We start from the raw sequence: 22,695 nt of genomic DNA, 5'->3' as shown, positions 1-22,695 counted from the left end.
ATTGTCACAATTAAATACACGTACGCGTTTTAGTTCAACGTTGCACGTGAGCAATTTGTCGTACGGAGTCTGACACGTGATAAAACAAATCGTGCGCCGCTTTGTCTGTACGCGCTTCAGGGTTTACCACCCATACATCTTTACAAAAGAGTAAACCCGCGCTTGAACTCCTCTCCTCTAACCGCTTTATATTTCAGAAAACGTAACTTGTCGACGAGGGACTCAATTAAGGTAAAAACTCACGTTTGCGTAAGTTTAATTACGCTAGAGTTTAATGTTATCCCCAATGTTTCAGAGTGTAAACACACAATGTTGGACAGCTAAAATACCAGTACCATGAGCCACTCGTTACTTAAAGCGGTTGGTAATAATCTTAGCCATTTCATCGAAGAACCCTTCGACTTCCATTCAAGATGCGTGATAACTGCCTTGGAATACCATTCTTTACTGAAACACCTTCGCGACAATTTATACTCCCACCATATAATATTTGGGGCGGTTTACGTCATCTTCACTACAATCGGGATCGTATTTAACTTAATCAACATCGCGGTGTTCACCAGACCTTCCATGAAATCACCACTTAACATTCTGCTATGTTGTTACGAAGCTAATAACGTTATTGTCTTTGTCACATTCTTGCCTGACATTATCACCTATTTTCATCCTCGGGGTGAACCTTTACAATTGAACTGGTTGTTGTTCCTCAAGTACGCCATATGCGTCACGGCTGCTTCGGTTACTTTGTCTCATTGGTTAGCGGTTCTCGTTAGTGTTTTTCGGTTGACCGCCGTAGCGTTTCCGGTGTACGCCTATAGTTTCTGCACAAAAATACACGCGGTTTACGCCCTCGTTATCGTAACCCTGTGGTCTGTGATTATTTTTGTGGTGTTTACCTTCTTAAACGAAATTGTGAAATATAGAGTGATTATAGTCGATGGTACAAACTCTAGTAATCAATCGGAAGCCGTTATTTATAATTTAAGGAGCGTTTCTTGGATGTATCCAACTGGACCGTTGTTGGTGTTGTCCTCGACCACCCTACCGTGTTTACTAATCGTAATTGTGACCGTTTTGACCCTAGGGAGTTTATGGAATGCCAGAAATATCCGCGAAGGTTTATCGCGTCCCACAACTTCCTCTGACGAGCGTGAACTTACCGTCACGCTTCTGACTGTCTTGATACTTTCGGTTTTAGCTTATACTCCCGATTCAATCGTTAATTTCGCCTTACTGACAAAATGCCAACGTTTCATAAATGGTAGTTTCATCGTCCCTTTGGCGGATTCCCGATTGGGGATTTTAATCTTTAATTGTTCCACGTTTCCGATGTATCTTAGAATGAGTACGCGATTTAGGACTACTTTTATCGAGTTAGCTAAGAGTACACAACCAGAATTGTTACGAAAGCTTTCAAAGACTATGTTAAAGGGTTCAATTACGTCCTCGGGAAGATCCAGGACTTATTGTTCTACTATAGATTTGAACTATATTTAGAGTAATTCAGTTTTTGTATGGAATATGTTCCTTATTTTATGGTCAATTAAAACCCTTTTTAGATTTTAATTTTAATCGGTTGGTTTTTTATATGAATTTTAGTCGTAAAAGCCCCTCAATGATTAGAGTAAACCTCGATAGTAGGATCCCGTAATAAATTATGCTTATAAATACTCAGAGTAATTTGAGGTAATTAAATTTTTTTATTAGATGTTAAGTTACGGAAGCTTTGGCGATTACGAAATTAAGTATCAATAATTTACTTTAGTTCACAGCCTTCTTCGAAAGAAAATTTCGATTTGAGAAATTCCTTTTTGGTCGTGTTTATATTGAAAACTTTTAACGCTTTTGTTTTGATATAAACAAGTCAGTATCGTTTAAAATATATTTCTTTCGCGACCCCTTCGTGACTGACGCTTCTGTTTCTAAGGCTGGCAAATATCGATTAAGTTTAAATGAAGAAAAATAATAGTAATTCTTTGTCAAACTAAAATAACACTATGATAACATGAATACTGTTTTAGCCGGAACGCTTTTACTTAAAATCGATATTCACGTCTTTTCAATATCAGATAATAGTCCCACACGACAAAGGTTTCTTCTTTCTGTAGAATGCTTTTAGTTTGCAGCAAAATACCAACAGAAATGACGACGATAAAGGTTGGAGTTCTAGAGGTAAAAACTGTATTTATTAAATTGCTAATCCAAATGTTTTTGGTATATTTTAAAATTAAAAAACTGGGTGTTGGATCGCGAGCCTCCATCCTGGATTAATTTCTTTGTTTCCAAGCCGCTCATTGACTATAAATACGTGTTTTTCAAAAGCTTCAAATATTAGTTTTTACTTCTTTTCAATGTTAGTCACGATGCGTGTTTTTTCAGGTCGCGATGTCAGGTCAGGTTGCCGAAACGTACCATGAAGCTCGCAGGTTCCTTGGAAAAACGTTGAATGTCAGGTAAGAACTGTAAAATGGGAGGCATCACTAAAAGTTCTATATTCTTGACTTCATACCTAGCGAAGAGTTCGAGATGCTAGACATGACTGACATATTTTCGTATAATGGAACAGGAACTATTGGAAAAGTACGTTAATGGGTGTGAATACTATTGGTCAGAAAGTAAGGGTGTCGTCGAATTTCGGACCCTTAAATCTTTTATCCACTGGTATTCGGCAATGACTTCTCACGCCTTGACGCTATCGTTTTGGCTTTGTAGGAATGTAATGTTGTAATGTTCCCCTTGTCCTTCACTTCGATAATCCATCAAAGCAGGTACATGTTTACTACCGTCATTTCCGAAGCTGATAGCGTCATCGTATCTGGACCACCAGAAAAAATGCTTAAAGTTTCCACGAGTCGAATGGTTCCCGTAGAAACTAATGTAAGCGAAAAAGCTAAAAAATAATTGAGTTATTTAATTTTTCTTTCGTTCGCCATACAGGTGTTTTTGACCTTGGCAGTGGCGACTTTGTTGGTCTGGTCAATTAACAAACTTGTTTCGAAAGTCATTCCTTCGAAGGTTAGAACTCGTCTTCGCAATAACGCGAAATGGTTCCAGTTGCTAACTGACCTACTAATCTTAAATTGTCCTCTAATTTCACATGGTAGGATAGATTTCAAGATCTTTAACCATATATTACATTTCCCGTTTTCTCTGGTCTAAATTAAGCCATTCCCGGTCTCAATGGACTCAGGCGAGGGTCTCGAATTTTATTCTCCTTTTGGTTGGTGTCACAAACGCTCATTTTATGGAACGTGTGCAGTTACTTTAGCGCGGACGCCTCGACCATCGTCTACTCCAGAATAGACGACTTAGCTGATCTGAACGAACACGAAGACGCGAAACTGAAACTACTTTTGGACTCCACGGAACATCGTTTCTTGAACATTCAGGTGAGTTGGCTTTTTGGTTTCCCATTGGGAAGAACCCTAAGCTAAATTGGCAAAGTTTTAGGCGGAAAGGAACAGCGCGCGATATAATCATCTGGCTAAGATGATGAAGGATGATGCGTCTTATTTGCCGGAGATAGATGCGATTTTAGCGGATGAATTGTACTTGGAAATTTCCGAGAAGAACACTGTTTTAGTGGTAAATAATCTGGATTTGCGATACGCTTCTTGCGTTCCGTTGTCTTTCGCCGAACGAGGGAAGTTCACTTTGTACTTTTCATCTCGATCTTTCCTTCAAACTCCACAGTTTTACCTGTTGGATAGAAACCTCTCTTCGTCTGTAAATGAAATCATAAACCAAAAGTTAGTGGAAGCCTTCCGGATAGTTTATTAAAACCCATTTAAAAATAATGTTACCTTTGTAGACTCGGTCGTATATACGAAGCTCGCACGTTTGATAACGTTGGTTTAGAATGCAAGTACGTGGTCTACTCGAAACACGTTTGGGTAAAGCCCGTAGACAATGAAGTGCGTTTGAATATTAGGGTGTTCTATTATCCCGTCTTACTGTTAATATTATCATTTACTTGCGCTTCTGTCATTTCCCTTTCTCAAGTACTTTTTAGTCTATTACGATAGATGAAATGAACATAATGATTCCATTGTACAATTACTCTCTTGTTACGTTCTTTCTTGACCTTTCATTGGAGTCATAAAGTTTTCACGATGTTTGTTTTGCTTTCGTGAAAGAAATTGTGGAATATAGAGTGATTATCAATTCTTGTCACCAATCGGAAGGCTTTATTCTGTTGGTCGTTAAGTTACGGAACACTTTGACATTCAGAAAACTAAATAACAATATTTTACAATAGTATTCCGTCTACTTGGAAAAGAGATTCCGCTTTGAGAAATCGACTCCTATTTTATTTAATACGCCTTTTCTGTTTTCATGGGAAAAAGCTCAGCCTCGATGGATATTTTATGTTCTTTTCGCGACGAATTCGTGCGCTTTGATCATTAACAACTTTAGATTGTCCAGGTTTACTATAGGAAAGCGGTTATATATTTTTGATTCGAAGGTTGAAAATACCAAGTAATTTATTCAACAAAAATAACATTTGCTATTGTTTTGGGAAAGCTGAGTTCTTAACGTAACATGAATACTGTTTTAGTCAGAACTCTTGGAGAAAAAAATCGATGTTTACGTGTTTTCAATATGAAACGTTAGGCCTACACTTCGAGGCTTTCTTCGTTCAAAAGAAAGCTTTTAGTAAGTAGCCAAATACCTACAGAAATGTCGACGATAAAGATTGGAGTTCTAGAGGTAAGAAATGGATACACTATATCGCTAATCCGAATGCCTTTGATATATTTTAAAATAAAAACTATGTATTCGACTACGAACTTCATCCCCAAGCCGCTCATTGGCTATAATACATGTTTTTCAAAGGTTACGTAAATGAGTTTATTCGTGTTGTTAGGCATAATGGGTATATTTTTATTCAGACTTCGATGTCTGGTTCTATTGCCGAATTTTTCAATGAAGCTCGGGAATTTCTGGCGAAAAACTTGAATGTCAGGTAAGAACGGTAAAATGGAATCCATCACTAAAATTTCTTTATTTCTGACTTTATCTATACTGTATAGCGAAGAATTTGAAATGCTAAGCATGCATGACGTATATTCGTATAACGGCACTGGATCTTTTGAACCAGTACGTTAATAGAGGAGGTTTTCGAGCCTGGACGCTAACGTTTTCTCATTGTAGGAATGTAACCTGATAATGTTCCCTATGTCCTTCACTTCGACAAACCATCTAACCAAGTTCATGCTCAGCACTCCCGTGTACGATACTAATAGCGTCATAGTGTCAGGTCCGCCCCAAAATGTGCTTAACGTTTCCATGAGTCGAATGATTCCCGTAGAAGCGAATGTAAGTAAATGAACTTAAAGTGTTTGTAAAACTTAAGTTTTATTTTTGCGTTACAGGTGTTCGTGACCTTGACAATGGTGACTTTGTTGGTCTGGTCAGTTAATAAACTTATTTCGAAAGTCATTCCTTCGAAGGTTAGAGCTAATCTTCGCGATAATCCGAAATGGTTACAGTTGCCAACTGACCTCCTACGTTTAAATTGCCCTCTTATTTATCGTGGTATGACAAATTTTATAAACTTTAACCAAACATTACATTTTCCGTTTTTTTTTGTCTTAATTAAGCCATTCCCGGTTTCAACGCATGCAAGCAAGCATCTAGGATTTTGCTCTCCTTTTGGTTAGTGTCACAGACGTTCCTTTCCTGGTACTTGGGCAGTTACTTTAGCGCAGACGCCTCGACCATTGTCTACTCCAAAATAGACGACTTAACAGATCTTAATGAACATAAAGATTTGAAACTGAAACTGCTTTTAGACTCCACGGAACATCGTTTCTTGAAAATTCAGGTCAGTTCGCTTTTTGGTTTCCCATCGGGAAGGACCCTTAACTAACTTGACCAAATTTCAGGTGGAAAGAAACAGTGGGCAGTTTAAAAATCTGGCTAAGATGCTGAAGAATGTTATTTCTTTGGAGGGGATGGAAGACCTTTTAGCTGAAGAATTGTACGTGGGAATTTCCGAGAAAGACGCCGTTCTGGTGGTAAATGATATGGATTTGCGATGCGTCTCTTGCTATGCCTTATCTTTGGCCACTAGCGGGAAGTTCACTTTGTACTATTCAACTCAATCTTTCCTGCGAACTCCGCTTTTCTTCCTGTTGGATAGAAACGTCTCTTCATCTGTAAATGAAATAATAAACATTAAGTGAGTAGAAGAGCGTAACTCCTTCAGATTGTTTATTTAAAAATCATAAAAAACATTGTTTTTTATAGACTCGGCCGTATATATGAAAGCCACGCGTTTGATAACATTGGTTTAGAATGCGATTACATTGTATACTCGAAAAATGTTTGGGAAAAGCCCGTAGACAATGAAGTGCGTTTGAATATTTGGGCATTCTATTATCCCGCCTTACTGTTAATACTATTATTTTCTTTCGCTACTGTCATATCCATTTATCAAGTCCTTTTCAGTCTATTTGGATTGATAAAATTAACATAATGATTCACTGAGACACGCTCCCACCACGAACATACATTTCGCGCCAATATATTCGAATTTTCCAACTCAGTTCAGTTCAGAACGGATTGTTTTCAGTCCCATACTCCTATTACGAAAAACTAAGATCGCAGCAGTAAGCCTGTGCTAGTAAAGCGAGTAATAAATGATGGTTTTAATTTTAGGTATTTAAATTAAGCACATTTAACTTTATTGTCATTGAAATAAGTTCTAATAACTCCAATTATGGATTAATTTATGCAAAACTAAGGGTGTTTTTGAAATGGTAAGCACACTATACCCACTTTGGGTTTTTTGATCTAGTTTTTTTATTTTGGGGGAAATTGGGTGTGTAAGTGTAGGCCTTGGCTTCGTATTAAAATGGGATTGTTTAATTTTAAACAAATTCGTTAATGTCAAAATTAATATTGATTTCAAGAATGTGATTAATAGAAATTGTTTTCAAAGTCACCGGCGTTGTGAAGAGAAATTTTAAAATTTTGCTTAGTGAAACTAGATTGAGAAGTAAGGTTTTAGTGTTTTCTGCAGAGTCAACCGAAAGTGGTTCCTATTGTAATTGGAAAAAACAGTTCAAACAAATACAAAACAAAATATAACTTATATCTTATTGAAAACAGAGTTTCTTTTAAATTATCAGAGGTTTGCAATGGCATATTGCCGATTTATCAGGCTCGAAATGTAACTAGCAATTTTTAAGTCTGGGTTATCTGAATGAAGGTTTGAATGTTATCACTTATCAGCAATTGATATCAAACCCTTTTTACACCTAATTATCAACTACTGATAATTTTTCATTGTTTGATATTGAATTTTTACTCATTTACCACTGGAAATGGGTGCAAAGTTAACAAAATATTGATGTAGGCAGTAAATTTAACGTAAAATAAAAGTTGAGAAATGATGGTCTGAAAAATTTCAGAAATTGGGCCTAAAAATTTTCAAGATGAATATACTTGTTTTTATTTATTTTTAAACTAATTTTATTTCAGAATGTTGCGCGTTCATTCCTCAAATTTTGGTGAAATCTGATTTAATGTAAGATGTCTGTATCAGGAAGTACCGGTGCTAGTGGGCGGAGGCGCCTCACCAATAAACTTTACAGTGCTGAAGAACAAGCTCTGGACCAAATTGCTAAAGAGGTAAATTAACATCTCATAATCTTAGCTACCTAATTGCAACGGTCTGGGAAAACACAACTTTACCTATTGTGACTCACAAATGGGGAGGATTATACGTGTGATCTTGATATACCTTGGTAACAAACATGTGGGACTATCAAACAGATGGCACTAGGGGTTATGGTAAACTGGTTCACCCCCCCTGTGTTCAAAATAGTAAACTGGTTTACCCCCCCCTGTGTTCAAAATAGTGAACTGGTTCCCCCCACCTGTGTTCAAAATAATAAACTGGTTCACCCCCCTTGTGTTCAAAATAATAAACTGGTTCACCCCCCTTGTGTTCAAAATAATAAACTGGTTCACCCCCCTTGTGTTCAAAATAATAAACTGGTTCACCCCCCTTGTGTTCAAAATAATAAACTGGTTCACCCCCCCCCCCCTGTGTTCAAAATAGTGAACTGGTTCACCCCCCTGTGTTCAAAATAATAAACTGGTATACCCCCCTGTGTTCAAAATAATAAACTGGTCCATCACCCCCCCCCTTGTGTTCAAAATAATCAACCCCCCCCCCAGTGTGCAAAATAATAAACCGGTCCATCACCCCCGTGTCCAAAATAATAAACCGGTCCACCCCCGTGTTCAAAATAATAGACTGGTCCACCTCCCCCCGTGTTCAAAATAATAGACTGGTCCACCTCCCCCCGTGTTCAAAATAATAGACTGGTCCAACTCCCCCCGTGTTCAAAATAATAGACTGGTCCACCTCCCCCCGTGTTCAAAATAATAGACTGGTCCACCTCCCCCCGTGTCCAAAATAATAGACTAGTCCACGCCCCCCTGTGTTCAAAATAATAAACTAGTCCACGCCCCACGTGTTCAAAATAATAAACTAGTCCACGCCCCACGTGTTCAAAATAATAAACTAGTCCACATCCCACGTGTTCAAAATAATAAACTGGTCCACCTCCCCCCGTGTCCAAAATAATAAACCGGTCCACCTCCCCGCCCCCCCCCCGTGTCTAAAATAATAAACCGGTTCACCTTCCTCCCCCCCCCCCCCGTGTCCAAAATAATAAACTGGTCCCCCCCTAGTTTTACTATATATTTGCAATTATTAAACTGGTTCCCAAGACTGGTAACCCCCACTTCAAAGGAGTGAACCGTCTATGGGTGAAACCCCGTTTTTTGGGCCTAATTTTGAAAATATTGGTTTAAATCTCTTGGAAATTTTAATGAGATGTGTTAAAGGCTGTGAATATGCACAAACAAATTTTTTTTATCAATTTTCAACATTACACTAAGAGTTTGTTCATTAGACTTACGCTAAAACACGTGTAACTATTAATACTACACGATCCTAAATTTTCTACCTTTGCGCGTGCATACTTAAGCATATTTCCTAAACTTCCCTTTAAAACATTTTAAATAAAATTTATTATGAATGTTACAACAACAAAAACGAACTAACTAGAAACCCCCCAAAAAAAGGTTCAAGGTTGGCGTCTATTGGAAAGACAATTTTTATGTTTTGTCGAGCTCGGGCTGTCAAACAACCCCACACTTCCCAAAATAGCCAAAAACAAAACAGGCCCCTTTCCGAGCTCTGCAAGCTAATGAAAGTGTGGTAGTACGCGACTATCCTTCACGCCTTTCACTTCACTATCAGCCCTTTCTGTCAAGTTCCAACACACGTAGTCAGTAACTGTATTTATTGTACAGCTAAAATATATATTGAGGCCATTTTTAGGGATTATGGGGTACTACTGACTCAACCCCTAAACATTCTTTCTAGAAAAGAGTTTTAGCGTCTTCTTTAGTGAATTACTTGGTCTTTCGTCTTTAGACCAGCGTTGTACTGTACACGTTGTTGGCTCTTCGTCGCGCGTTTCGCGTCATTCATGTAATTTAGGATCAGTTTAAGTTCGAGAAAATGATAGTTTTTGACGATTTGTTCAATCCGTACGCTTCAAAATTGAGAAGTTATGGAAGTATTCCGAATCTTACTGAAAGCAGCTCGTATCCCGTGTTGTTCTACATACGTAACTACAGGGTATGTTTCGTTTACGATCAGGGGTCTTCAAAAATTGGGGTTTCTATGGCAATTTTACGACCCTTTCATGCTTGTAACTGTTAATATTTTAATTTAAAATGGTATCGAAACTTAGCAATCATGGAATGTTACATTCTGTATAATAGTGGCACTTTCTTGCCTTGGGCTGCGTTGTATTATAGGGGAAGTACCAAGTACTGTCAAGTACCATGTTTCACAAAAATCGGTGTCATATTCAATTTAACCGCGTATAGCAATTGTTACCGTGAACTACAGGAAGTAAATGTTTATTTTTAGTTGTTGTTTTTAAAATGTTTATTTTAAATCGACGCTAATTTTTCATCCTTCATTACTTGTTGAGTGGTGACGCGGATGTGGGTGGCCTGGCCCTATACTGCTAATAAATCTTTCAATGGCTTTATGCCAATTCTAATTGTCAAACTGAGAGCCAAAACCGGTCTCCGATTTATACTGACATTGTGTATATTTACAAGAAAGAAAACATATCGAATTGATAATCACAAAATCACTTAGAAATTAATATAATTAACAAAATTAAATTAAAGACTTACTAACAGGTTTAACTGAAATTGTTTCGTTTTCTAAGCGAGCTAGATCTGTAACCAAAAACTGAAGTTGTTTCGTCAGAACAATTCCGTTTAATTCCTATTCCCCTCTACATAAAAATATAAGAAACTCTCAACGATAACCTATTAAATTACGACATTATCGAACTGATAGAAAGAAAGGCTTCGTTTGTCATCTTACCTACCTGGAAATTCACAGCGATACGACGTACTTATCTTATTTAGATTGTCACGTATTGGTTTACTTCTCTATTCCCCTATAATCAGATAATACCTGTAGTGATAATAATTAGCGACGTTGTTCTCTCGTACTCAAATTATTGTAGAAGATAATTTCGGTGGGAGGGCCATCTGAAATGTTAGATATTTTCGTAGTTGTTACGATTATTATAATTCTAGTAATTATTATATTAATCTGCGCGTATATCGCCGTTAAAATGGAAGTCGTTGACGAACTGTCCTGTATAGAATCCTTGTTTGACATGGTATTATTAAATACGTTATTAATTGTACCCGAAAATTAAAATGACGTTGTTGAAGTTAAGGTGTCGAACGGTAATCAGATATGTAAAAATGGCCGTTCTGTTTTTACGTAGGCTGAAGCTAGACTCGCGGCTAGGCGACAAGCTCGCGCTGAGGCCAGAGAAATTCGTATGAGAGAGCTTGAAAAACAACAGAAAGAGGTAACCTAGAGTGTACCTCGAATTATCGGTTATCGAATATTAATTTCTCGTACATCAGAATGACGAACATAGTGATAGACACTACGAGCTTTTAAATGACCCTCTGCGAGCTATTAAAGCCAATGGGAGAGAGATTTCTTCCAGTCCCCAACGTATCTTGGGCGGAAGTAGTGCCTATGTTGGTTCACCAACATTCCCAGCGTCCAGCAGGAGGAGTAGTTCCGAAGATTCGGCGGTCGTGACGACGGCAACGTCCACTACCAATATGGGTTCCGTTCACGTTCCTCATCACGGCCCATCTTCACTCGTCTCCGAAAGGGAAGGATCAGTAGAAAATAGCCATAGAGAACTAAGGTAAATATCGCGAGGTCGCGTCTCGGAAGGACTTTAGTTGTTCCTTGACCAAGAGGTCCTTTGGGTTTAGGTATCAATTAACAGATTTGGAAGAGAAGTTTCGGCGAGCGATGGTTAGCAACGCTCAGCTAGACAACGAGAAATCGGCTCTAGTCCATTCGGTTGATACTTTGAAAGAGGATTTGGAGGAAATAGACGAGCAATTACTTTTAAGTCAAAGGGAATTCCGGGAGAAAAATCGCGCTTACGATCAATGCAAAAGAGACTTGAAGAAATTAACCGAAGAACGTAATCTTTTAGAACAACTTCTTAAACAGAGAGACGAATTAATAGAGGTAGGACACGTTTACCTTGAAGATTAATCGGTATCGCGTTATTCCCCGAAGTTCCTCCGTAATATTTTCGGGTACCAATACAGGAACACGGACTTTGTATAGTCGGTGGTGATTTAACAAATGGTGATGGTGGTGAGGAGGAAGATGGCAAAGAGGGTATGACGTCGATTGGGGATGGGGTCGAGAGAAGGTCGCGCAGTCGTAGAAAAGAATCCTACGATGATGACGTTGAGGAGAAACCTAAGAGACCACCGTCCATTACTAAAGCCACTCTGGTCTCTATTGAAGCTGCCCATCTCTTAAAAGAAGCCGGTGAAGGATCACTAGGTAATTCCTTCAAACAATTGACGTCACTTCCTCTTTGACCTTTAAGTCCAATTCGGCTGTTTCTATTACAGATGGAAGATTGAAGAAATTTGCCGAGGAAAAACAAGATCTTCTTGACGAAGTAATCGTAATTAAATGGAATTAATTAACTCGGATTATTATTGACTGGCAATTTTAATTATTTATTTAGATTTACAGGCTACGATTAGACCTGGAGGAAGAGAGGCAAAAGTCGTCGAAATTAGTTGAGCAGTTAACGGGAAACGGGTTAATAATTGACGGTATGACTTTGTCAGATTCTATTAACCCTACGGGAACTATCTCCTTGTCGTTACTTACTAGTACTTGTGGTCCCGAATTGACTCAAGAAATTGAAAGTAAGAGTCGAATCAAAATTAACACGGCACAATTGGGAACACGCACTTTTTTGGTGAAAAGGACACACCCCCCCCCACCCAACATATAAAATTTTAGGCTTACCCGTCAAAACAAAATACGTCACGCTATAACTCGACTAATTTTCAATCGATTTAACTTAAACTTGGAGTACGGCTTTAATATAGTTTCTACATTAACCTGAGGTTTTTTCATTTCAATCGGACGCCATCTTAGAAAATGGCGGCTGTTTACGTAAAATCAAGTCGCGTAATTTTGTCTTGATTGTAATCCTGTCTGTCTGTCTGCGCGCTATATCCTTCTCTAATTAACTTTAAACATTCAAATTATTATTATTGACACCGTTGTTATTGTTTATCTCTCAGGAGAAGCCAGTAAACAAGCGAGTGATTATAAATTCAGGTTGAAAAAGAGTGAACAGGAAGTGGCTACACTGCAGGCCAGCGTAAGGCCACATTATTTACTTAACCAGCCAATTACTCTGGAGAATATAGTTGCCTAAACTCTTATTTAATATTTTGGAAACGTCACTTGTGTGTTTTTCTTTAAAGGTGGCCCGTCTTGAGGGTCAAGTAGGGCGATTTAAGACTGCGGCCGAAGAAGGGGAAAAAATAGAGGATGAACTCAAGGCTGAAAAACGGAAACTTCTTAGAGAGGTCAGTGGTTTTTTGTGTCCTCGTCCGAGTGGTCTTTTGTGTCCTGGTTTCAGTGGTCTTTTGTGTCCTGGTTTCAGTGGTCTTTTGTGTCCTGGTTTCAGTGGTCTTTTGTGTCCTGGTTTGAGTGGTCTTTTGCGTCCTGGTTTGAGTGGTCTTTTGCGTCCTGGTTTGAGTGGTCTTTTGCGTCCTGGTTTGAGTGGTCTTTTGCGTCCTGGTTTGAGTGGTCTTTTGCGTCCTGGTTTGAGTGGTCTTTTGCGTCCTGGTTTGAGTGGTCTTTTGCGTCCTGGTTTGAGTGGTCTTTTGTGTCCTGGTTTGAGTGGTCTTTTGCGTCCTGGTTTGAGTGGTCTTTTGCGTCCTGGTTTGAGTGGTCTTTTGTGTCCTGGTTTGAGTGGTCTTTTGTGTCCTGGTTTGAGTGGTCTTTTGCGTCCTGGTTTGAGTGGTCTTTTGCGTCCTTGTCCGAGTGGTCTTTTGTGTCCTTGTCCGAGTGGTCTTTTGCGTCCTGGTTTGAGTGGTCTTTTGCGTCCTTGTCCGAGTGGTCTTTTGTGTCCTTGTCCGAGTGGTCTTTTGTGTCCTTGTCCGAGTGGTCTTTTGTGTCCTTGTCCGAGTGGTCTTTTGCGTCCTGGTTTGAGTGGTCTTTTGCGTCCTGGTTTGAGTGGTCTTTTGCGTCCTGGTTTGAGTGGTCTTTTGTGTCCTTGTCCGAGTGGTCTTTTGTGTCCTTGTCCGAGTGTCTTTACATTATATTTGGGCCTTAGTACCCTCTAAGGATGTCCTCGAACGTTATATCATTCCAGATTTGTTAAAAACAATTAATATACGTCAGTTTTTAATAATTAATTTCAGTACCGCGAAGCTCAGGCGAGAATTGAAGAGCTGGAGACTTCAAACGCTCACCTACAGAAACGAATTGATAAGCTCAAAACAGCTCGAAATGCGCTACTCAAAACATGAAATGGTTCTTTTTATAATCTCTTGACCCTTACCCCTTCCCTTCCCCCCGCCCGCCAAGAACTCTCAACAATTTATTATGTAGTATAATTAAAAGAAAGAAAAAAAAATAATTTTTAATTGTAAAAACAAATTAATGAATCCTCAGTGAACCATCGCAGGTGCTAAATGCTTTAACTATATTACCTACTACTACTACTACTACTACTACTACCACCGTATTCTTAACTAATAGTAAGTAAACTATAACTCGATGATAAAAAAAATAATAATAAAATTAACGACAATATTGACCCGAATTTGAAAATGACAAAAAAAAAAGAAAATGGATTGAAGTGTTTATAGTTTGTTTTTGTTTCCCCTCCGAAGAAAAAAAAAAAGAAAAACCCCCCAAAAATGTGTGTGGAGTTGAAATTTTTTACGCGATTTTTACGTAAAAATCTTCTATCATTTTTAATGGGCATTTAATTTTATTGTCCATTTAAATTGGTAAAGTTTTTTAATTGGTCAGAAGACCATGACAAGCAACAAATGGATGCTTGTGTTTTAATGGAAAACAAAAGAGAATTCTTCCATTTTGGTACTAGCGGATTGTAATGATAATAGTTGAGGAGGAGGAGGAGGAGGTGAAGCATTTAGCAAAGGGTTAGCTGCCCTACGGTGCGGTGCCGAACCACCGTGTACTGTATTTTATAAGGACTTTTGAAGCAACAAAAACAAAGTTATTTTGACAATGTGGAAAGACATTTGTAAGATAATAGAAATTTGAATTTGTAAACACGAAATGCGTTCTTCATTTATCATCATTTTATGAGTGAAAATTGGGGCCTATTTCGTAACCTACTATAGACTATTCCATTAATTTCATTAGGAAACACCATAGGGGCGGGGAAAATCACTTTCTGCTTCTTGGATTATTTCTCTAGCATCGCTAGAGGCAGTGCGAGTTAGATAGACGCTTGAAGTCAACTCGGACTCCGTTTGACGCTATTGAAATAACCAAACAGGGCGACCTCCCGCCCGTGCGTTGGCTTCCTTACAAGTGATCAATGGAATGGTCTATTCCCATTCGGCCAATTGCCAGAACTCTTTAAATAATACTCCTTCAACCCCGATCCTCATTGGTCCCAGGGGTTACTTTATAAACTCCAACTTGGGATCAGAGGAACCGGTTCTTGGGACTAGTTTAATAATTGAAGACATCAGGGGTTTGGGAGGATCAGTTTGGAGAAAATCCTTATTACTAAGCCTGGTCAAGTTAGGGTAGGTGCCTTAGGCCTGGGGCCTGCCCTTAAATAGCCTTAATAAGGGTACGGTCTCTATTCGTTCTGTTGTCTGCAAGATTGTCTGCTAAGCCAAGGCTTACCTTCCGTCTGTGTCGGACTGTCGGTGTGTCCGTTAATCGGGGTTTCCTCGTATCATCTTAAATAACGCATTTAATTAATTTGTCACGAGAGTATCATTATCATGCAAGCGTTAAGACGAAGTCTAAGGTAAATGCCATTATCAAGCATCAATGTAGCACAAAGGAAATTAATGATTGCAAACACGCGACAACTTTACATTACAGCTTATGGCACATTCCCATTCAATCATTTCATAATGCGAGAATGGAAGCCACTACCGTGAAACCCGCCTTTATTTCTAGATTATTATTTACCAAAACATATTCGACAACAAATAGCCCAAAAATTGCTGGTAATGAACTAACAAAAAATGAAAAACAAAGTGGAAACAACATAGTTGATGCTACTGAAGAAAATTTACCAAATCTAATGGAATTTTTTGACGAACCCAAAAATTGGGGTCAAGATAAAGTCAAGTCGGGTAAAAAATGCTACTGATCAGCCGTATTATCAGACTAATTAGTACTTAAACACAGGGAGATCGTGGAATAAAGATGAACTTAGAATTAAAAGCAACTCTGACCTTCATAAATTATGGTACTAAACGTTTGACGTAATTCCGTAAAAATCTTTGAATCTCTAAGCCTTTGATTACGTTTAAGGTATGTTTTACTGAAAGAACGAAACATGCTTTACACGATGGAATACGCGGCCAAAAAAGAGAACGAACTAATGCCTAGCCCAGAACGAAGAGATAAGGTTCGTAAATGAACAAAATGAAGCTGTCAATTGGTCCCAAGTACCGCCACGAAACTCTTTGTAGGTCGAAGAAAGTATGGAGAATTTAGAGGAAGTTATCAAAGAAAGAAACCGCGCTTATCATTTACTCGAAACGGGCGAAACTGGCGAACGTAAAGTGAAAATAGTCAAGGATGGCCTCGGGTTATTAAGAAGGTAAATACCAGTCGCGGTTGACGTCTTCCGAACATGACGGAGTATGTATTTAGATACGCCGAGATTGAACACGTCATACCAATATGGATGAACACTTCATTTCGCAAGAAGTATTACTTTAACGGACGCGGAAAAGACGTCGACGTCTTCCTTAAGTTGTTGAAAGAAAAACACTGGAATAAGAAACAAAGTCATCTGAGAGGATTGAGGAAGCACGTCACGGGACTTCTTAAACGTTTCCCCGATTTAGAGGACGAAGTATTATTAGAAAAATTCCCCGATATGGATGAGAAAACGCTTCAAAGGATAAGACACGCCCTAAGTTAATTAACTAAGTTAATTAATTTTTCGCCTACTGAGTAATAGACCATTGAGAAGAAATGGACTTCAGACTTTAGGAATTAAAAATTTATATTATCTTCATAAATTTAATTACATATTGATATTAATTGGTTTGTTTATAAAATTATTACATTATCGTATAAAATTAATTAGGATATGGTGCGAATAATTGTTGAAAATCAAGTATAACTTCGTTTATTCGTCTTCTTTCAGACTAGAAATCTTTCTTTTTAGCGTTTGTTGATAGGTTAACATATCGGATATGTTTTTATATTCGAGTATATCGCTCATGGACATTCTGGGTGTTCTAAGCCAGCAACGATTCATATCTTTATCGGGATTTTCCATCAGTACTCTTTTACACATTGAAAGAGAAGCTAAAAAGGAGCCTTCTCTGGACGATCGAACGGGGAAAATTTTACATTCCCATAAACTAACCTTTTTATTATTATTATTATTAAGGTAATCGGGGAATAAATCGGTGGCTTTATCGATGCGTAACAAACTGCAAACCCCTTTTAAATCCTTCCCGAATATCTTCAAGCTTGCGCAATCGTTTAGTTCCTTTAAATCGTCTTCAACGTTGAAGAAAATCGTGACGTATTTAACTCTGTCGTTTACGTTGACGGCCGCCGTGTGCCATAAGGTATTAGGGGGGATTTTAAGCAAGGATTTTTTGGAAGAGCGTTTCAGTTGGCAATTGCTTAGAATCCCGCTTTCAACTTCGATATCCATTTCTAGTTCGCAGCATTCCAAAATGGCCGACTTTCCTATGATCGAGTTTGTCGTTACGACGGAAAACATTAAGATCCCCGATATGTTTTTCGAATTTTCGGGTATTGGCGCGTTATTATCGTCGGCGGAATCGCTAAAAGCGCTAAATGAAATTCGTTTCAATCCAGTTTCCGCCGCGAAAGTTTTATTTTCGGAAATATTCGTGACGTATTCCCGCATCGTGCCTAAATGGTAGAAAGTGGATTTTTTTAATACAACGACGTTGATGGGGACGTCTTTTAGTAAATCATAAAGCTGTTTCTGAATTTTGACTCGAACTGAACCGCTGGTTTTGGCGTTAATATAAGATTTATTCGAATTTTTGCCCAATGGTTGAAGAAAATCTCCGTAAGCGTCCGTTTCGCAGGCGTAAGGATTAAGGCCCTCGATGGCGTTTAGTAATTTCTTGGAAACGGAGTGCGAAAAGAAATAGGCACTGTCGCTGTAGACAAATTCGGTTGAGGAGCCGTCGCTTTTACAAATAGCGCCTGATTCTTGCATTAATTTGTAGCTGGGTTTCTGTAAAACTCTTAAACAAGGACTGCTCCACGATGTTTTATTCGATTTTGTCGCCGCGTCATGCGGAAGAACGTAAACTCCGTGAGTTGTCCCAACTTCGATTGACGACGGATGCGCTAAGGCGGTGAATCCGTCCGAGTCGAAGGTCCAATTATTTAAATCTGAAAGGTTAAAAACATTATTTCAACGGAACTGTTTTGACTTCCGTTTTGAAGTTCCGCGTTACCGTTTGTCTCTAAGGCGTACGTTTCGATATCGTCCGACGCCGTGACAAAAACTCCCGGTCGCATTCTGCGTAAGAATGGTTGGTACATGGCCATCTTGACGTCTAGAATCCGTTTGATCGGGTCTCCCATTGGCGCTACGGCAAACAGTTTCCCTAAGACACTATGACTAGGGAGTCGCTTACTTTGACCTCCCGTATGAATAAGCAGAACTTTCATTTTGAATAAACGTTCGCCAAAAAGGTTGTACAACTCTTGCAACGCCAGGAAGTTGGCGCCTCCACTTCCTATTGTTAAGAGGCCCCAAATATTTAGTTCCTCATCAATCAGGTGCCCATAAATAGGTTTTTATACCGATTTTGGTGCCAGGGGGGTCGCAAACTACAATATATGGAAGGTCAACCGGAAGTTCTTTATTGGATAATTTTTCGTCTATTTGCTGTTCAACTGAATGTTTCTGGTCATCGTTGGCGGTGGTAAAGGCAATCGCGTCCCAAAATTCCACAGCGCAAGAATCTCTTCTTTTACCTTATTTATAAGTGTAGCGAATTTTTTCCTCATTTTTAAGGGGCGGACTTAATTGTAGTTTTAATTCGAAAAACACGTGTTTACCTTTAATAGAATTATACGTTTTCATGGCATCTTTGAACGTTGTAACGTCTTTGTTTAATAACGATGAGCGGCACGTAGGAACTGTGTTTTCGTCCATTTCTGAAAACGTTAAATACGTATTAACTAATTCTAGAACTAACTGGATATACACTTTAACGGCGTAATTATGTTCCAAATTACGGCACTGTTCACAGATAGCAGTCTTTAGCAGACGTTTGATCAGCCAACATAAAGCCTAGTCTGAGTTTCTGACACGTAATTCAAATGGACCAATGAAAAGAATCAGCGTCAAAATAAAAAATTAATAGCCACGATTAATGTTAATTCGTCATTTAATTAGTGAAATTACGGGCGTGATGCGGCTTTAATTTTGCTCTGGATTTTACAGGCAAAAATTGGAAAATTTCTCTATGTAAGTATTAACTTGAAATTTTTCTTCTTAATTGTTAATTTATTACTTGGAATGGCAATTAGAATAATTCGCAAAAAAATACATATAAATTAAATACATCTTTAATTAATTCTATGCTAATTATGCCTTGCGTAAAAGCGTTATGGCGTTTGTTTTTCTTTTTTTATGAGAGAAATGGAAGGGAAAACTGACCATAAAGTTAATCGCGTTTAGCGTGCGAAGATTAAAAAAAAGGTAATTAAGGCTCGACAAGAAACTATTTAAACAGAGTAAATAAACTCTAGCTATGAAATCGATTGAGTACAATGGATCTAGACGCGTTTCAATAGAAGTAGAATTCGAGGTGAACACGCATATTCCCGAGCACAAGTTCTTGTCGAAATAGTATACATTAACCGAACTTCTAGAACAAAATGAATTCACGAAATAATAGACGAAAACGAATTATTCGTATCCTACTGAGTTTTATTATATCCATCGAGCCTTAATTAACTTTTATATTCCTCGCACGCTAAGCGCGATTAACTTTATGGTCATTTTCCCCTTCGATTTCTTTTACATAAAATAAAGACAAACACAATGCGGGATAGGCTAACTGTTTTTTTAAATATGACGCCAAATGCAATCATTCGAAGTTGTCCTCGTCAAGCGGAAGTAAGCGAAAGACGAAGGAACTTAGCAAATACACGTAATGAAAATGTGTTAACTAAAAGTCTTTCATACCCTAACTTTGATTAACCGTAATTAACGCCTTATCGAGGTTAAAGTGAAGCGATCGTGTTTGAGGTAGCAACAATATTTATGTCGCTTGGGAAAACTTTATTCTTTTGCGCGGTAAGACGAAACAACAGACTTTTTGCGAAATTTGATAACTACAGCGATAATTCACTTTTGAAGCGGGTACTATTTTGACTCCCGGAATAGATTAATATAAATAATTAGAAAAATGCATTTATCTCTCTTAGTAAATTTCTCGGAGGTTGATTGGCGAACGGATCATTGCGTCGCGAAATTTCAAGAATGTCGGTCGCCATTGCTAAATATGAAAGTCTTTTCTGATTAATTATTTAAAATATATAAATTCTAGTTTATCTATAATAACTCGTAGCTAATGAATATCTGAAACCTTAATTCTAACTACATCACGTATAGCCAAATATTTCGGACAATAATCGAAACTGTAATCGATGTTTGGTGGAAGTCATTAAACCAATATGAATCCATAAGAGGGGTAGAGGACAGCATACACGCAACCGTGTAAACAAGTCACCGGTAATGTTTTCTTAATGAACGGTAGATATGCCAAACGCAAAGGATAGCTAAGAAATAACACTTTACTCGCAAGTTTCTAAAAATATTTCTTTTCGTAATGTTGATAAGCTTTAATGCCCTTTTGTTGTAAAAGTCCGTGACATGGTCACGGTAAACACTAATATCATATCTTAAGGGAGGGAAAACGAAGGTTTCTCGCCAGTAGTTAACTGAGTAGCTTGAGTTCAATAATGTCGGCCGCCACTGCTAAATATGAAAAAGTATTTCCCGATAGATTTCTCAAGTACAAGTGCGTGAACTTTGTCTATTGGAAATAAACGAGAATATCAGATCCTTTATTCATTATTTTCTCTCAAAACAGATTTAGGGAAGCACCCGTTGTTATTTTTGGAATCCTCGAAGTATTTATAAAATATCAAATTCAGATTCAAATCATGTTTTCGACCATAATAATTTTCCTTAACAGGAGCTGGATCATTTTCCGCAGCAAATGAAAAAAGTTGTAGATGGCATGAAATTTTCAGAAGAAGCTCACAATTGCACGTAAATGGTTCATTGGGTTTGAAAAAAAAACGTTGATGTTTTCAAGCCAATTAATTTTCTTTCGATAGCGCTCGTCACGCAATTATAAGTTACACGGACATCATAGATCTTACCAAGGGTAAAGAAATAGAAACTGTAAGCTACAGAGTACAGACTTTCAACATCCGACCAGGGGAAACCCCCACTAGATTTTAGGGGCTTGATACTAACCCATGGAATACCGTTGCTAAAACACCCTGTCATTAGTTGGCATTAATTTCGGAGAGATTTTTCAGAGTTTGGACATCGTTGTTGCTCCAATGGATATTTCCATTTTGGAAAACGTTAAAGGATTCGTTGCCTGTGGGTTTTTTGACGCCACCGAGACGATCATATTGTCGGCGGCACCGAAACTGAATCTGTCAACTTCGCTCTCATTCTTGTCAATGGATTTCATGGTACATCTTGTTGGGATGACGTTCGTGTAAGGACAAACTTCTAATCGATTTAATTTCCAGTCTGCTGTGGGCATTTGCCTTTTCGCCGTTGTCGTTTCATTATTATTGACTCGCAAATTGTGGCATGCAATCGTAACAAAGCCACGAGGTAAATTAAGTGAAGTCATGACGCCATATCTAAGAGTTTTATGGGATGTCTTTTCCGTATTTTTCTTCGAACGTAAGTAATTTCATCTTTTTAAAATAGCAGTTATTTTGGAAACACTTTTTCTCTCGCGTCTCGTAGCCTACCCTAGCCAATTGGAGGGTATTTGCGAGCGTCTAGCGTACGCGTTTTGGGTGATTGGCGTCACCTTTATCGGGTTTCTCATGAGTTGTTTCCTTAAATCTGAGTTTTTCAACGAGAAATATTTCTTCATCGAGACGTTCGAAGATCTTCAATACGCCCAAAGACAGGCCAATGTCCAACCACTTATGCTCAAAGACGCAATGGTTCACAACTATCTTACTAATAGAGTAAGCGTTCTTTCGTTTCTTATAATTCGAGTTTGATGTTGTCATAGACCTCATTTAGGCCAAACAAGATGAAGAGCTCAATAACTGGATGAAAAATAATTTGAATGAGGAGAATTTTTGTGAACCTTTCGATATGGCCTCGACATACATTTACGAGGAAATTCTGGGTGGCCACAAAGCCTTGATTATTAACGAGCAGATTCTGTCCTTTTTATTTGGTTTCGTTCTTTCGGACAACATGGACGTGATGAGGGAATGGAAAACTAAATTCGATGGATTCTATTTTTCAAAAGGCCTTAAAAGCGATTATGTTGTTTTTCCCGCTAATTCGTCTTTTTTCAGCAACCCGCTTTTTCGTGAAAATTACCAAAAAGGGTACGAGAGTTGAAATCCGTCAGTTTTATAAATTATTAAATCGCGAGCGCTTTCATTTGATTATTTCAGGGTGCTCATATATTTTGAGACGAAAGCGTTGAGTTTTTACGATTTCCCGAGTAAATACGCCATGGATTTTGTCAGATGGGAACGTCCAATGAAGACGGTGTCTGATTTGAGCATATTCGCCGTAGCTAGTGTGTTTTACATCGCATTATGGGCGCTAACGATTTGCGTTGCCACGTTGTTTGTTGAATTGATCGTCGGATGGAAGAAACGTGAAAGAAAGTTACGGAGAAGATATATTGCTCTTTGCGGGTGTTCACACCCATACCAATCCGTTCTTCGATTAGTTTATCGCGCAATATTCCTGTATCGCGCACGCTTTGCAAAATAAAGTGTTTATAATTTAATAACAT

At 38.3% G+C, this 22,695-nt stretch overlaps 6 protein-coding genes across 11 annotated transcripts; 5 read left to right on the top strand and 1 right to left on the bottom strand.

Annotated features, from left to right (window-relative positions):
- Positions 1 to 35: 35 nt before the first annotated feature.
- LOC149702194 (uncharacterized) lies at positions 36 to 1,676 on the top strand. 2 transcript variants are annotated; one of them, XM_089865986.1, is made up of 3 exons: positions 36 to 231; positions 296 to 1,498; positions 1,600 to 1,676. In XM_089865986.1, the coding sequence occupies exon 2, from the start codon at positions 337 to 339 to the stop codon at positions 1,495 to 1,497; it is 1,161 nt and encodes a 386-aa protein (XP_089722112.1). In that variant the 5' UTR covers positions 36 to 231; positions 296 to 336; the 3' UTR covers position 1,498; positions 1,600 to 1,676. The 2 variants fall into 2 exon arrangements, with proteins under 2 accessions (XP_089722112.1, XP_089722111.1); XM_089865985.1 differs by having other exon boundaries at positions 296 to 1,512.
- Positions 1,645 to 6,481, top strand: LOC149702193 (uncharacterized). 2 transcript variants are annotated; one of them, XM_089865976.1, is made up of 16 exons: positions 1,645 to 1,686; positions 1,766 to 1,863; positions 2,070 to 2,172; positions 2,380 to 2,453; positions 2,514 to 2,580; positions 2,713 to 2,877; positions 2,938 to 3,100; positions 3,166 to 3,389; positions 3,451 to 3,585; positions 4,893 to 4,966; positions 5,034 to 5,100; positions 5,155 to 5,319; positions 5,376 to 5,538; positions 5,604 to 5,827; positions 5,889 to 6,184; positions 6,253 to 6,481. In XM_089865976.1, exons 3-16 carry the CDS (start codon positions 2,110 to 2,112, stop codon positions 6,479 to 6,481), a joined length of 2,109 nt encoding a protein of 702 aa, XP_089722102.1. In that variant the 5' UTR covers positions 1,645 to 1,686; positions 1,766 to 1,863; positions 2,070 to 2,109. The 2 variants fall into 2 exon arrangements, with proteins under 2 accessions (XP_089722102.1, XP_089722101.1); XM_089865975.1 differs by lacking the exons at positions 1,645 to 1,686; positions 1,766 to 1,863 and having other exon boundaries at positions 1,894 to 2,172.
- Positions 6,482 to 6,606: 125 nt separating this feature from the next.
- On the top strand, positions 6,607 to 14,735 carry LOC149702192 (leucine-rich repeat flightless-interacting protein 2). 3 transcript variants are annotated; one of them, XM_089865979.1, is made up of 11 exons: positions 6,607 to 6,764; positions 7,489 to 7,638; positions 10,851 to 10,937; positions 10,996 to 11,291; positions 11,362 to 11,626; positions 11,710 to 11,953; positions 12,025 to 12,074; positions 12,144 to 12,330; positions 12,715 to 12,794; positions 12,901 to 13,005; positions 13,846 to 14,735. In XM_089865979.1, the coding sequence occupies exons 2-11, from the start codon at positions 7,540 to 7,542 to the stop codon at positions 13,951 to 13,953; spliced, it is 1,521 nt and encodes a 506-aa protein (XP_089722105.1). In that variant the 5' UTR covers positions 6,607 to 6,764; positions 7,489 to 7,539; the 3' UTR covers positions 13,954 to 14,735. The 3 variants fall into 3 exon arrangements, with proteins under 3 accessions (XP_089722105.1, XP_089722104.1, XP_089722106.1); XM_089865978.1 differs by lacking the exons at positions 6,607 to 6,764; positions 7,489 to 7,638 and adding an exon at positions 9,422 to 9,667; XM_089865980.1 differs by lacking the exons at positions 6,607 to 6,764; positions 7,489 to 7,638 and adding an exon at positions 9,449 to 9,667 and having other exon boundaries at positions 12,144 to 12,234.
- A 270-nt stretch (positions 14,736 to 15,005) lies between these two features.
- mRpL47 (mitochondrial ribosomal protein L47) lies at positions 15,006 to 16,682 on the top strand. The gene is made up of 6 exons (XM_089865987.1): positions 15,006 to 15,443; positions 15,521 to 15,777; positions 15,833 to 15,893; positions 15,959 to 16,055; positions 16,120 to 16,250; positions 16,304 to 16,682. The coding sequence occupies exons 1-6, from the start codon at positions 15,418 to 15,420 to the stop codon at positions 16,575 to 16,577; spliced, it is 846 nt and encodes a 281-aa protein (XP_089722113.1). The 5' UTR covers positions 15,006 to 15,417; the 3' UTR covers positions 16,578 to 16,682.
- Positions 16,644 to 18,950, bottom strand: LOC149702190 (fucose-1-phosphate guanylyltransferase-like). The gene is made up of 4 exons (XM_089865977.1): positions 18,722 to 18,950; positions 18,464 to 18,637; positions 18,112 to 18,396; positions 16,644 to 18,046 (listed from the first exon to the last, which is right to left on the bottom strand). Exons 1-4 carry the CDS (start codon positions 18,816 to 18,818, stop codon positions 16,788 to 16,790), a joined length of 1,815 nt encoding a protein of 604 aa, XP_089722103.1. The 5' UTR covers positions 18,819 to 18,950; the 3' UTR covers positions 16,644 to 16,787.
- Positions 18,928 to 22,692, top strand: LOC149702189 (uncharacterized). Of its 2 annotated transcripts, XM_089865982.1 has the most exons (10): positions 18,928 to 20,033; positions 20,099 to 20,694; positions 20,767 to 20,806; positions 20,872 to 20,948; positions 21,017 to 21,083; positions 21,224 to 21,385; positions 21,446 to 21,605; positions 21,672 to 21,901; positions 21,960 to 22,276; positions 22,346 to 22,692. In XM_089865982.1, the coding sequence occupies exons 2-10, from the start codon at positions 20,636 to 20,638 to the stop codon at positions 22,671 to 22,673; spliced, it is 1,440 nt and encodes a 479-aa protein (XP_089722108.1). In that variant the 5' UTR covers positions 18,928 to 20,033; positions 20,099 to 20,635; the 3' UTR covers positions 22,674 to 22,692. The 2 variants fall into 2 exon arrangements, with proteins under 2 accessions (XP_089722108.1, XP_089722107.1); XM_089865981.1 differs by having other exon boundaries at positions 18,928 to 20,694.
- Positions 22,693 to 22,695: the final 3 nt, after the last annotated feature.

The sequence above is a fragment of the Phalangium opilio genome, unplaced genomic scaffold (assembly GCF_054372755.1).
Source record: "Phalangium opilio isolate 3A_F unplaced genomic scaffold, DU_Popi_V2 ptg000017l_1, whole genome shotgun sequence".
Classification (NCBI taxonomy): domain Eukaryota; kingdom Metazoa; phylum Arthropoda; class Arachnida; order Opiliones; family Phalangiidae; genus Phalangium; species Phalangium opilio.
The sequence above is the reverse complement of the archived record's forward strand: the minus strand, read 5'-3'. Positions and strand labels throughout refer to the sequence as shown.